Genomic DNA, 14969 nt, shown 5'->3' with positions numbered 1-14969 from the left:
TTTTTACAGTAACAGAAATCCTGTCACACCATGTGTTTACAGTCAAATGAATCCTGTCAGACCATGTGTTTACCGTAACAGAAATCCTGTCACACCATGTATTTACAGTCAAACGAATCCTGTCACACCATGTGTTTACAGTAACATAAATCTTGTCACACCAAGTGTTTACAGTCAAATGAATCCTGTCACACCATGTGTTTACAGTCAAATGAATCCTGTCACACTATGTGTTTACAAATGAATCCTGTCACACCATGTGTTTACAGTCAAATAAATCCTGTCACACTATGTGTTTACAGTCAAATGAATCCTGTCACACTATGTGTTTACAGTAACAGAAATCCTGTCACACCATGTGTTTACAGTCAAATGAATCCTGTCACACCAAGTGTTTATGGTAAATGAATCCTGTCACACCAAGTGTTCACAGTCAAATGAATCGTGTCATACCATGTGTTTACTGTAACAGAAATCCTGTTACACCATGAGTTTACAATCAAATAAATCCTGTCACACTACGTTTTTACAATAACAGAAATCCTGTCACACAATGTGTTTACAGTCAAATGAATCCTGTCACACCAAGTGTTTACAGCCAAATGAATCCTGTCACACCATGTGTTTACAGTAACATAAATCTTGTCACACCATGTGTTTACAGTCAAATAAATCCTGTGACACCATGTGTTTACAGTAACATAAATCTTGTCACACCAAGTGTTTACAGCCAAATGAATCCTGTCACACCATGTGTTTACAGTAACATAAATCTTGTCACACCATGTGTTTACAGTCAAATAAATCCTGTGACACCATGTGTTTACAGAAAAATAAATCATGTCCCACCACGTATTTACAGTAACATACAACAAATTACAACATGTGTTTACAGAAACATAAAGCCCATCACACATGTTTACACAAACAGAAATCCTGCCACACCATGTGTGTACAGTAACAGAAATCCTGCCACACCATGTCTTTACAGGAATATACAACATGTCACACCATGTGTTTACACGTAAATCCTGTCACACCATGTGTTTACAATAACAGAAATCCTGCCACACCATGTGTGTACAGTAACAGAAATCCTGCCACACCATGTCTTTACAGTAACATTAACCCGGTCACACCAGGTGTTTACAGTAACATACAACATGTCACACCATGCGTTTACAGTAACATAAATCCTGTCAAACCATGTGTTTACAGTAACAGAAATCCTGCCACACCATGTGTTTACAGTAACAGAAATCCTGTCACACCATGTGTTTACAATAACATAAAAACCACATGTTAATGATAACATAAGCCCTGCCATTCCATGTGCTTACAATAACAGTAACGTGAACCCTGTCACACCATGTGTTTACAGTAACATAAATCCTGCCACGCCATGTGTTTACAGTAACATGACATACAGTAACATAAATCCTGCTACACCATGAGTTACTGACTGCACTGTCCTATAAATGCTGACACAGCAAGAGTGTGCACTGAAGTGAAGATGACCGTTTTAATAAGACATCAGTGAAGACAAGGTCATCCTTCACCACCGGTACATTTTGTCCTTCATCATCAAGCGCAGCATATTTGGCAGACTCGGTTGTCGGTGCACACACAGAAAAAGTCTTCTGTCTGCTTGCAGCAATAGTCTTCTGCTATCACACAAAAATAAGTCTTTCACCTGTCTGGATTGACATGAAATCTCACATTGTCATCTTAGTTAATATGTACGACAAAGGCGACCTAACATCGATGGTTCCCTGTGGACTGCCGACGCTGGAACTGCGACGGACGAACCCAGGTGTGGCCGTGTATGGGGGAATCTAAATGAGCGGCGTGGGAGTAATGCCACTGAAACGGGGCAGATGATGGGGCAGCAAAAAAAAAAAAAAAAAAAAAAAAATGTACGACAAAGATTTTTTTTTTTTTTTTTTTTTTGTGCCCAAGTACTTTGTGATTTTTTTTTCTTCTATATTATAGGATTTGACGGGTGCAATAGCCAAGTGGTTAAAGCACTGGACTTTCAATCTGAGGGTCCTGGGCTCGAATCTCGGTAACGGGTGGAGATTTTTCTGATCTCCCAGTCAATATATGTGCAGACCTGCTAGTGGCTGAACCCCCTTCGTGTGTATATGCACACTGAAAGTCAGATATGCACATTAAAGATCCTGTAATACATGTCAGCGTTCGGTGGGTTATGGAAACAAGAACATACCCAGCATGCACAGCCCTGAAAATGGAGTATGGCTGTCTGCATGGCAGGGTAAATAAACAAAACAGCTATACACGTAAAATGTTACACCTTTGTCTGAGTGTGTATGTGTGCGTGACTGAAATCTGATTCAATGACACAGGAAACAAATGATGAGCACCCAATGGCAGCTCTATCCAGGTAGGCAGCCTGTTGTACAAATGACCCTAAGTTTGTAAAGCACTTAGAACTTGGTCTCCGTCCGAGGACAGGCGCTATATAAGTATCCATATCATTCATATATCGATGATAATGAATGGTGATGAGGGGGATGACGATGCTAACTATGGTGGTCCTTTTAGGTTTGGGACTACCTGACCCTGACGAAGCTGTACTCTCATAAAAAATGTGTTCTGACGTCAACCGGGCTAGGAGATACAGACACCTGCAGGGTTGGTCAGGAAATTTGAGCAACGGTCCCAAAGACACATTTGTGAGGCGGATCACCATCGACAGTGTGGCCCCAGCCTTTTCATTTAAGTTGAAAGCACACTCAACTCAAATATGAGCCAGTCACAGGCCCCCAAAACAACACAACAACAAAACCCCGCCTCCGATAGGGCTCGATCCTGCATCCTCCCAGTCACCAGTCCGTACCACTGACCACTTTGCCATGGCAGTTGCTACATACGATGAAGTTAAATTGAAGTGTTTTGAAGATCTCACATCCGTGCTGTCACACAATCCACGAACAACACGGTCCATGAATATCCAGGAGAGGAGATCTGGGTGTTTTATATGAGGGTGTACCGGAGGTGGAAGTTCACCATGTACGCTTGGTTAGTCCTCTGCACACTGATGGCAAATGGCTCGAATGGGTGGAACACGAAGGCCACCAGACGCTTTGAGGAGGACGGCTGCATGCGGTGATGGCTGGTGAAAATCTTGAAGCGAAGCAGCCCCGAGTCACGACAATAAAATCTGTAACATTTTGTGTGTGAAAGAAAATGGTAAAAATTAAATTTAAAAAAAAAGGAAAGAAAAAGAAAGAAAGAATAATAAAAAATTAAAAAAAAACAGGGAGAGAGAGAGAGACAGACACACCTATCTATCTATCTATAGATATATTACATCTGTCTATCTATATATCTATAGTAGTTTCCTTTGGCCAGCAGAAACCCCCCCAGAAATATTGTAGGGGAAAAGTTAGATTCAGACATGGTTGCATTAAGTGTTTTGGCTCCAAAGTTGTTAAAGCTGATCAAATCTTCTCATTGAAATGGTGTCTGATCAACGGACAAACCTGTCAACAGAACATCTGACGACAGGAACCAGGAATTAATTCATTTTCCATATCATGGACACCCCCCCTCACCCCCCATACACATACAGAACATCATATTGAAACACTCAAAATACAGCATCCATATGATTCTTTAACAAAGCCAGAAAAGCAACCTGCTCTTTTGTGTGTGTGTGTGTGTGTGTGTGTGTGTGTGTGTGTGTGTGTGTGTGTGTTTAAACAGAATCATAAACTGATGAAAAACTTATGATTATAAAATCTTGCACAGAACCTAATGTCAATCAATGACATAAATATCTAGATCAATGGAAATTCAGTAAAAACGAAAAATTTCTTATCAATGAATGGAATACGTTTCCTGACCGAAATCTAAGCAAACTAGCCGGTACTTAAACCACCATACTGTTCAGCCTTCAAGGTGCTGCAGCACATACAGCCCACCCCCTAAATTTAAAGAAAAAAGTTATTTGGAACACATATAAGATGCACACGTCTGATAAGCCACATCTGCCGTAAAGTGAAAGTCCTCCTTATAGCTCTGCTAACAGCCGATGTTGTTTTCTGAGTAGTAGTGACGTCATCTTTGGAAAACTGGATTGCAAAAATCTTACTTGTTTTCGTCTGCTTATTGACTCGGCTCTGTTACTCTGTTTATCTGCTCTGTCAGTAGTGTTATCTGCTGGTTTTCCAAAACATTTTTTATATATACAATTTTACAGCTTTCAGTCAAGTGCAGTCTGTTGCGAAAGCCCCAGCTCATTAACTTGTTCAATCAGAATCCAGTCTGCTCGCCGCACTTTCAGTCCTGTACGCCATTTTGCTTTTTTGCGTTCTGCTTTGGACAAAAACAAAATCAGTTCACTTTCAATTTATCTACTTTTGCACCATAAATTTATCCACAGCTCAGACACTGCTCTTTTTTTTTCATGGTCTAAGGGTGAACTGCGATCAAGTTCAGTTGAAATTTGGTGTACTTTGCAATTTGGTTTCAATCCGATTCGATACTGAATTGAACAGTGGTAAAACTGAAGTGTTGCCGTTCAGCATGAAGGTGAGTGTTAATTGTGATCAACCATGCTGTCATATATTCAATTTGTTGTGCCAGGTGGCTTCACATGGCAGTCGGAATTTAGTTTTCAGACACAGACAGGGAGCACACTGCCGATAAGACACTGGGGGTCAGATTTGAGTAAAAAAAACAACATAGCGCCAAAGTACGGTAAGTCAAAGACATCAACCTGACACACTCTCAAAGAAGCCAAGAGGCAAGCATGTGCACACACACACACATACACACACACATACAAACACACACACACACACATACAAACACACACACACAACCTTATGGGGTGATCCCCCCTCCCCCCCCACACACACAACCTTATGGGGTGATCCCCGCACACACACACACACACAACCTTATGGGGTGATCCCCGCAGTTCTTGGGCCTCTCCAGCACAGACACCCATTTGTCGTCGTAGCTGTAGAGGGAGAGGTCGACGTAGGGGGAGCTGGTGTAGGACTGTGCCGAGATGGGCAGCTGGGACAGCACCCTCCTTGTGGCCTCCAGGTGCCCGCCAAACTTGGCATTGATGATGGTCTGCCGGAAGTTCTCCTGGATCTGTCTGGCGTAGATGCTGCTGGAGGAGGAACAGGCAAAGTCCACCTGCACCAGCCAGAAGTTGTATTTGTATTTCTTTTTATCACAACAGATTTCTCTGTATGAAATTTGGGCTGCTCTCCCCAGGGAGAGCGTGTCGCTACACTACAACGCCACCCATTTTTTTGTATTTTTTCTTGCGTGCAGTTTTATCTGTTTTTCCTATCGAAGTGGATTTTTCTACAGAATTTTGCCGGGAACAACCCTTTTGTTGCCGTGGGTTCTTTTACGTGCGCTAAGTGCATGCTGCACACAGGACCTCGGTTTATCGTCTCATCCGAATGACTAGCGTCCAGACCACCACTCAAGGTCTAGTGGAGGGGGAGAAAATATCGGCGGCTGAGCCGTGATTCGAACCAGCGCGCTCAGATTCTCTCGCTTCCCAAACGGACGCGTTACCTCCAGGCCATCACTCCACAGTTAAGGTTCAAGATCTTATAACCTTCTATGACCACAGGGGCAACGTATTTGTATCTACTGTGTCTTTCTTCGTCTTTATTTGTGGGCTGCGACTCCCACATTCACTTCTATACATGAATGAGCTTTCACATGTATGACCGTTTTCACCCATGCCATGCAGGCAGTCATACGCAGAGGTTGCGTACCGGGTGCGTTCTTGTTTCCATAACCCATCGAATGCTGACATGGATTATGGGGGATCTATAACATGCGCATTTGATCTTCTGCATGTGCAATCATATCAAGGGGGTTTAGACACTAGCAGGTCTGCACACCTATTGACCTGGGGAGATCGGAAAGTTCCCCATCCTTTACCTAACAGGCGCTGTAACTGGGATTCGAATCCAGGACCATCAGATTCAAAGTTCAATCCTGTAACTGCTCGGCTGTTGTGCCCGTCATCCACTGTGTCTAGGGCTCAGCATAGAAAAGCGGCCCAATCCTATCCTTCCCTTGTTCTAACCTTCCCCAGCTGAAAGTGGTTGTGCTGTGGCAGAATTCTCATTCATACAGCCCTTACCTCGTCAGAACAGCTAAATATGGTAAAACAATTCATGGACCTCTTTAAACACAGAATTGTGAAACACAGCACAAAAATCTGCATGCATCACTTACATTATGTTGTATCATGTTGTGGAACATGTCACAGGGAAAAAAACAAAACAACCCCCCCCCCCCCAAACTGGCCTCATAGCAGAGAGAAGCATTGCAGAACATGTCACAGGGAAAAAACAACACCCCCCCCCCCCCCAACACACACACACACAAAAAACCCCCAAACTGACCTCATAATAGAGAAAAGCGTTGTGGAACATGTCACAGGGAAAAAACAACACACCCCCACGTTCCCCCCCCCACCCCTCCTCCAAGAAAACCCCCCAAACTGACCTCATAGTAGAGAGAAGCATTGCGGAACATGTCACAGGGAAAAAAACAACATCCCCCCCCCCCCCCCCCCCCCCCCCCCCCCCGACACACACACACACCCAAACCCCCCCACCCCCAAACTGACCTCATAATAGAGAGAAGCGTTGTGGAACATGTCACAGAGAAAAAAAACAACCCCCCCCCCCCAACCCCCACCCGAATAACTGACCTCATAGTAGAGAGAAGCGTTGCGGAACATATCACAGAAGTTCTCAAACAGCCCGGCCAGCTCCTCGGAGGTGTTCTCGTACACGCCCAGCACCTGGGTGGTCTCCATGTTGTAGACCATGAAGAAGGAGGGCTGGGAGTTGGGGTCCTGGATCTGCAGGGTCACCACGTCCTCCGAGGCATACTTGATCAGCAGGTGCTGCTGGTCCAGCAGCTGCATCTTCCACATGCGCAGGCCCAGGAAGTGGTCAAAGTACTGGTAGAACCGCCGCAGCCTGTAGGGCTGCACAGTGAAGGATGTACATGTACAGGCCTCCTGTTGTGTAACCTGTGGTGTGATATTCACAGTGTGTATAGGCCAGGTGTTCTAAACAGCACACAATACACACACACACACACATATATATACACACAAAATTATGTCTCCTGCTACCGAAGTACCGCCGCAGCCTGTAAGACTGCACAGTGCAGCAAAGAAGACGTACAGGTCTCCTGCTATGTAAATTGTGGTGTGATATTCACAGTGTGTATAGGCCAGGTGTTCTAAACAGCACACAGTATATATCCATAAATTTTTAATTATGTCTCCTGCTACCAAAGAACCGCCGCAGCCCGTACGGTTGCACAGTGCAGCAAAGTGCCTCCTGTTATTTAACTTGCAGTGTGATATTCGCTGTGTGTATATGCCTGGTATTCTCTCAACAAGCACACAGTATATAATGTCTCCAGCTACCGAAGAACCGCCACAGCCTGTAAGGCCGCGCAGTGCAGCAAACAGGACAGTACTGGTCTCCTGTTATAAATGTAACTTGTCGTGTGACATTCACAGTGTGTACAGGCCAGGTATTCGAATTACTGGGGTGAATTTATTGACCCCATGGCATATCGCCCTAAAGATCAAGTTGTTCGTGGCTGTGGTCTTTTCCGTGAAGGGTGGTGTGGTTGAGGTGTGAAGGTATTCTAAACAAGCACACGGTATATATATCATACATGTCTCATGCTACCAAAGAACTGCTGCTGCCTGTAAGCCTGCGTAGTGCAGCAAAGAGGGTGTATAGGCCTCCCGATACGTAACTTGTGGTGTGATATTGACAATGTGTATAGGCATGGCATTCAAAGTGTGTATACAGTGCAGCCGGTTTTCCTAAGCTTGTTTTTGTTCATAATAGAGTCTGTCATTCCCTCTATCCTCCACAATCCCCCCCTCCACCTCCCCCCTTTCCCCCCCCACACACTTAATGCACCACCAAAGCCTCTCCTGTCATGGTCTGTATTCAATCAGAACAGTAAACTATTCACATAACACTGGTAAGTGCCCAGCTTTGATTGACATTTTGCTCCTTTGTTCCCATATACACTTAAAAACTGACAAATTTATAGCGTTCTTTCTGGGCCACCCTGTTAGCTGATCAAAGAAACCTATGGTGGTATGGATCGTTCATGCAGACATGGATATCAAAACACCTTTGTAAAATTAAAATTGTTCATGGTGGTACACTTTTTGTGTGTGGGTCATTTCATTTGTTGTCAGCTTAACCCCCGAAAGCGGAGCATGGCTGCCTACATGGCGGGGTAAAAACGGTCATACACGTAAAAGCCCACTCTTGTACATAAGAGTGAATGTGGGAGTTGCAGCCCATGAACGCAGAAGAAGAAGAAGAAGAAGAAGTTGTCAGCTTATTCTCAACTAGCATGCCACTGATACGAAAAACAAAACAAAACAAAACATACATCGCTTGGAGTTGGTTAAGTTTCATTACACTATCACAGATCCTAAATCATTTCCCATTTGCTACCTGCATTCAGCAGTGCAGTGCACCCACAACCAATACTGGTTTTGGAACCAGTGAAAAACAGTGACATTGACACAAGTAGAGAATAAGATAACGTAAGAAAAGAAAACAATCCACCCTCACCTCCATCACCCCCCAAAAAGAAAAAAAGAATAAGAAAAGAAAAAAAAGAACATGTCAAACCAAACCAAAATAATACCAGGTTACATACACACACACACACACACAAGCGGTATAAATGGGAATGATGTAGAAGAGAGAGTATACAACTTATTTCTAATTCCATAAGTCACTGACATGTGTGATGGGACATTAAACAAAAGTCTTTCCGTAAAATTATCAACAACAAGACACAAGTCCCACACACAGGTACCTCTCCAGAGGCGGCAGCCCTTTTGAAGAGGTGAACGAGCAGACGATGTTTGAGAGAGTTGATGGTCTGCTCCTTGTATGCCTGCTGCTGCCCGCTCAGCCCTTGTTGGTGAACCAAGTAGTCGTCTTCGTGACAAAACCGTCCGATCGTGCGTACCTCAATGAACATTCCCTCCTCTGTTATCTGGTGAGGGAAATGGAAATGGCCATGACAGTTTCTGACTGGATCAAGTTTGTGTCAGTGATTATCATTATCAATGCTTCACCTTCACCTACACATTATAAAAGAGTGTAGCCATCTTACCAAAAATAAAAACACCCAAAAAACCAACAACAACCAAATCAATAAATGAATTATGGTTAAAAACTGACCAAGAAAATTTAAATACTGTTGTTGATAATAATTACAAGAGGCAATGCCTTCAAGACACTTGTGCTTTGTGAAGTAAAGGAGTCATGAAGAGAAAAAAAAAAGATTACAAAAAGAAAAAAAGAGGCATGTGAGCAGGATCCAACCATGCATATTCAGTTCCTAAGCAAGCTGACTAATCCCCTCTGCTGCAGCGCATCTGATGTCAATCGCCTAAACATAATTTTTAAAGCAATGTTGACGTTTTCTTCTTCGTGCAATAAATAAATGTCATTGTACTGGACATAATAACACTGTTTAAAGCATAATTTTTGAGTGTTTTAGTATATCTTGATTCTTTTTCATTTCTGCGGTAATGGAGATGTTGCCATCACTTAATCACATCGCAACACAATCTCTAAATCTGCACAAACCAGTCTACAATCGGCTGAGAAAACGATAGATTCAGTTTTTATTTATGTTCATTCCTGTAAATTCAGTGTCCACTTTAGAATATTTGTGTGCAGTAAACACGTTGATGGTGTAGTTAGTATCACTGTATGTGTTCTGTCCAGAATTTGTATTTCTTTCCTTCTAATTATGAACAAGAAAAACGAGGTCATTGTTCTCTTCTCACCAAACACTTCCAGCAACTCAGTGGAATGCAGTTTTTAGAATTTTGGATTTCGGAACGAATCTCAATGAAATAAACCATTGATGGTCTGGAAATACAGCTTAATTTGGGAGACTTACAACCTTTTATTGGTATGACTGTGAATATTTCTTCATATTATGTTTAAGCCAAATTTGGTATTGGCAGACAACGTATTTTCAGAGAAAATGGCAATGTTAAAGTTTACTACGGACACACATACACACACACACACACACACACACAGACAACCGAACACCGGGCAAAAACATGGACTCACTTTGTTTTCACAAGTGAGTCAAATATGATGAACACCGTCTCCTCAAAAACTCCTTCACAATTTTACACAAAACCTTATGCCGCCTGTCTGTACATTGTGCATAATCATAATGTGAGAGCAAACATATGAAAAGGAGAGAAAAGAGAAGTCAAAATAGAAAATGTGCAAGAGAGACTACATGTGTGTACATGTCTCATGCATATGCATGTGCATTCATAAAATGACACATGTACATGAGCACACATGCTTTGACTATGAGAGGTGCACACACGCACGTGTGTGTGTGTGTGTGTGTGTGTGCGCGCGTGCACACACGCGCGTGTGCGTGTGCATGTGTGCGCGTGTATGCACACATGTTCTGTGTTTGTACATCTATTTTTATTTTATTTTATTATTATTATTAATTATTTTTTTTAAATTTATTTATCTAATTTATTTATTTATTTTTTCTCAAGGCCTGACTAAGTGCGTTGGGTTACGCTGCTGGTCAGGCATCTGCTTGGCAGATGTGGTGTAGCGTATATGGATTTGACCGAACACAGTGACGCCTCCTTGAGCTACTGATACTGATACTGTGCAAGAACATAAGTTGTAGCATATATATATGCATGTTGAAAATGTAGCATTTTGCTGCGCTTACCTGATAAATGTGAATTGTCTGCTGCTGCACACACAACACAGCCAGGGTACTCTTGTAAAGGTACAGGCCTTGGTTGTGGGAGAGGAAAATTTTGTCATGCAGAAACACTTTACTGTCTGTCACTTGCCCCGTGGCCAGCTCCACAATACTCAGCGTATACGTCTCTACATGATTGCGGAAGCCTGTCACGGCTTCATTGTTGCGGAACATGTTGGACGTCAGTGGGTGTCTTGACTCATGGAGGTCCTTGGCAGCCCCCACTATCACGAACTTTCCATCACAGGTGAAAAGACTGCACTCTCTGTTCAGCTGTTCCCCACTGCGAGTCAGAATGGTGCTGGATTTTTTGGTGAAGAAGATGTTGAACAGCTGGAGTCTGACGTTTTGTGCAAAACGCTCATTCCCTGATGTTGTCAGCAAGTATTCGTTCCTTGATTTCTGTAGCTTGTTTCCTGCGGCATCTGACCCTCTGAACTCGTAAATCTCCAGAGCTGTTTGGTCCATGGAAAATGCAATGAAGTATTTCCCTGAGGGTGAGAACTTTCTGAGGTAGCAGGGTGGCTTCTCCACGTTAGTGACAGTGAAATTGGGAAACACATTCTTGTAAAAGTGTCTGACGGCTGTGAAATGCGTTCCAGGACGACAAGAAAACGTCTCCCGCTGTCGCAGCCTGCACACAATGTTTTGCATTGGGATTTTTCTGTACTGGATTTTTTGTTCCATGTTTCTGCCTGCCTTGGATGCCATTTCAAACTGCTATTGCTGAGTCCAGCTGGGCTGGTGATCCACATCATCTGTCGTTATCAAGTTCTGTCATATGCGCTATCCATCTTGAACAGTTGAAGTGATAATGATCCTGCAAAAGATGACACTGTGCAATGTGATTCATTGAAAAGAGACATTTCTGTGTGTTCTATCTGTGTTATGCATGTTTGCATCTTTAAAAAGTGTGGCCATCCACAATACCAGGTAATAGTGATTGGGCATCATCATTCAGAAAAAGAACTCCCACGCCCCACATCCAAAAAAAAAACCAACAAACCCCCCCCCACCCCCCACTAAAACCCAAACAAAACATGAACACTTTTTCTTTTAATCCAAATCTAACTAATATCCTCTGGCAGGCATAAAAAAAGGGTCAAGATAAATATATAAATGTAAAAAAAGAAAGTGCTATGCCCACCAGCTGCCATGGTGAAGTGGTTAGCGTTGTGGACTGACAGCTGTAAAGACAAGGGTTCGAATCCCAGCGGAGGTGGGGTTTTCAGCCCGTGGCCAGTTCCCAACAAGAGCTGAGTGTGCTATGGGCTTAAATGGGAAGACCAGAACAACACAACTGAGTATCATTCACTTCATGGATGTGTCTTTGGGTGTGTTGCTCTAATTTCCTGTCTGACACTGCAAGTGTCTGTATCTCTCGGGCTTGGTTAATACAGGGATCTCCTTATGACAGAAAGCGTAGAGTACAGCCCTACCACATAGTCCCAAACCTAAATGGACCTCCATAGCAGCACCATCATCAACATCCTCCTCCTTCATCATCAACATACATACATACACACACACACACACATATATATATATATATATATATATATATACATGTTTCAAACTATGTGGCCTTTTAAGCCCTGCTCTTATGGTGACCTGAGTTTCAATACCCCTCCACTTATGTACTTTGGGTGAGCCCTGTCAAGGTCTTCAGTGTTGGCAGATTCATGGGGACTGTCACTTAAGGGATGTGGTGGTGGTCTCCACTCTGGGGGTGACACTCATTCAGTCTGGGTCTGCCACAAAGTTATTACTGTCGTCAGTGGGGGGCTTTGTAGGTGTTGTCCTAAATAATTCAATCTGAACAGGCACTACTGAACACCACAGAAGTGACTAAGCAGCAGTGTAGAGTCTCCTCTGGTGTGTGGTATCATGGCGACCTAACACTGATGGTTCCCTGTGGATTGCTGATGCTGGGCCTGCGACAGATGAACCCGGGTGTGGCCGTTTATGGGGAACTCTGAATGAGTGCTGTGGGAGTAATGCCACTAAAATGGTGCAGATGATGGAGCAGAAAACAACCCCCCCCACACACACACAAAAACAACAACAAAAAAACAATGCACAAAAAAAAAGCAAAAAAAAAAAAAAAAAAAAAAAAAAGCAAGAACTGTCATGCCTGGTTACAAATGATCAGAAGCAAAGCATCTTTTAAATTCTTTATAAAAGCTTTCAGTTTCACTACAATGAGCAATATTTTCCAAGTGGAATCAGTTAAAAAATAAGCAAACAATATTTTCCAAGAGGAATTAGTTGTTTAAAAAAAAAAAGAAAAAAGAAAAAAGCAAACAGATAGGAAACTGTTTTCAGTGCTGACCATGTAACAAATTCTACACATACAGTTACATCAGACACAGCGGTGAACTGGTTATCTTTACAGACTGATGACTAGATAGCAGCAGTGTGTATGAAGCCTATCAGAGGCACATTGTTGTGAGCCTCTTCTGCCTGTAGCCAGCTCCGATCCCGAGTTGAATGGACTATCAACTCAAAAATGGGAAGACTTGGCCCACACAGCTGAGTTCATTGATCATGCATATCTGAGATTTGTTGCTCAAATTTCTTCAACAGCACTGTAGATGTTTGATTTCCTGTTTGGAGACATGTGGTATCAGTCTTCACTTCAAGCAAATACTGTCATCAGTGGGGGGCTTGACAGACCATGTCCTACACGTATGCTGAATCTGACCAGACATGTTGAATACCACTCAAGCGATTCAGTGGCAGAGCAGTCTGATCCGAACTGTATCTTCATTGATATGATTATTAATACTTTGTGGATTTATTTTTATGGAAGTTAGAACTGTCCTTTAGGATGCAAGTGCTGGGACTAAGACAGGTGTGGCTGTGTGTGATTTGGAATGGGTGGCATGAGGGTAATTCCACTTAGATGGTACAGGAGTCAGGGAAGGAAAAAACAAAACAAAACAATAATGTTATAACCAAACTTTATAAGCCAACAGCACACAGGGTAACAGATACTGTGAAAAAATGATAACCTTCACATGAAGCACACAAGCCTGTACAAACACACAGGTGATGTGTTCAAATCAGAAGAGGATCAGACTCAAAGAATGATGTATGCCACACTAAGCACTGGCTTACTGAACTTCTCTGAATACGTTCTTACTTTTGATTTTTCTGTGTTTGTGTGTGTGTATAAATTTAGATTCATTTCACTTAACTTTTTGAAAATATGCACCTGACTTACAAGTGATACTATCATATCAATAATTTTTTGGTGCGAAATTATGGGCATTCTGGTCCTTTTCAAAATATACTATGAACATTCATTTCCATTTATCATGCAAAATTTCAAGAAATGGCCTGACCAGCATGTCAGTTTTTTTGTGTTGAGGTTAGGCGTTTGCTTTTTTTCCTTCTCTCTTCTGATGTGGCGTTGCGTGTGTAGTCTGCTAAAAACAACAACAACAACAAAACAACCCCAACCCAAACAAACAAGAAAAAACAAAACCAAAAAACCCCCAGAAATATGCTTTACTGTGTATATTATAACTACAACCCTCCTCTGTCATAAAAGAAAACCCAAGTCAAATTGTATCAATGAACGTGAGGAAGTGTTTTTGAAGCTTTCATCCCCACTGCTTTTGATACACAGTGCATTTCTTGACATCACAGGCGGTGAACTGAGAACAGATACATCTGCAGTCACCCATCCATTGTTCTGGTCCGGTGTCAAACTATTTTCCTCACTGCCAACGTTCAGTTGCTCAGCATTTACATGGCACAGGTTTAAAAAAAAGTTTAAATATCCAATACACTTCAAGACTAAAAACATTCTTATATCATGCATATTGGCATCAGTTATAAAGATAAGACATACCAATATAAAGAGAGTTTGATAAAGGCACTGTCCAAATAAAAACACTATACCAGTTGTTATACCACGGATCGCGAGCAAAGTGAAAGGGGAGACGATTGATATTTGCAATGGAAAGACTTGAATTAATTCCCATTTTCTTCGCCGGTGGTTATTACCAATTGTAGTTTCGTATATATTTGAATTAAAATGTTTTACTCAATTTCAAATGCATAATATAATGAGAAAGACAAATACACAACGGCTGTTCTACTTGTATGATACTTTT

General features: G+C 42.3%; 1 protein-coding gene across 1 annotated transcript; it reads right to left on the bottom strand.

Moving 5' to 3' along the window:
- Positions 1–1934: 1934 nt before the first annotated feature.
- Positions 1935–14789, bottom strand: LOC143297146 (DET1 homolog). Its single transcript, XM_076609325.1, has 6 exons — positions 14705–14789; positions 10810–11665; positions 8890–9072; positions 6725–7006; positions 4928–5175; positions 1935–3184 (listed from the first exon to the last, which is right to left on the bottom strand). Exons 2-6 carry the CDS (start codon positions 11554–11556, stop codon positions 2998–3000), a joined length of 1647 nt encoding a protein of 548 aa, XP_076465440.1. The 5' UTR covers positions 11557–11665; positions 14705–14789; the 3' UTR covers positions 1935–2997.
- Positions 14790–14969: the final 180 nt, after the last annotated feature.

Source organism: Babylonia areolata, chromosome 22, assembly GCF_041734735.1.
Source record: "Babylonia areolata isolate BAREFJ2019XMU chromosome 22, ASM4173473v1, whole genome shotgun sequence".
Classification (NCBI taxonomy): domain Eukaryota; kingdom Metazoa; phylum Mollusca; class Gastropoda; order Neogastropoda; family Buccinidae; genus Babylonia; species Babylonia areolata.
Note: the sequence above shows the minus strand (reverse complement) of the source record. Positions and strands in the feature narration are given on the sequence as shown.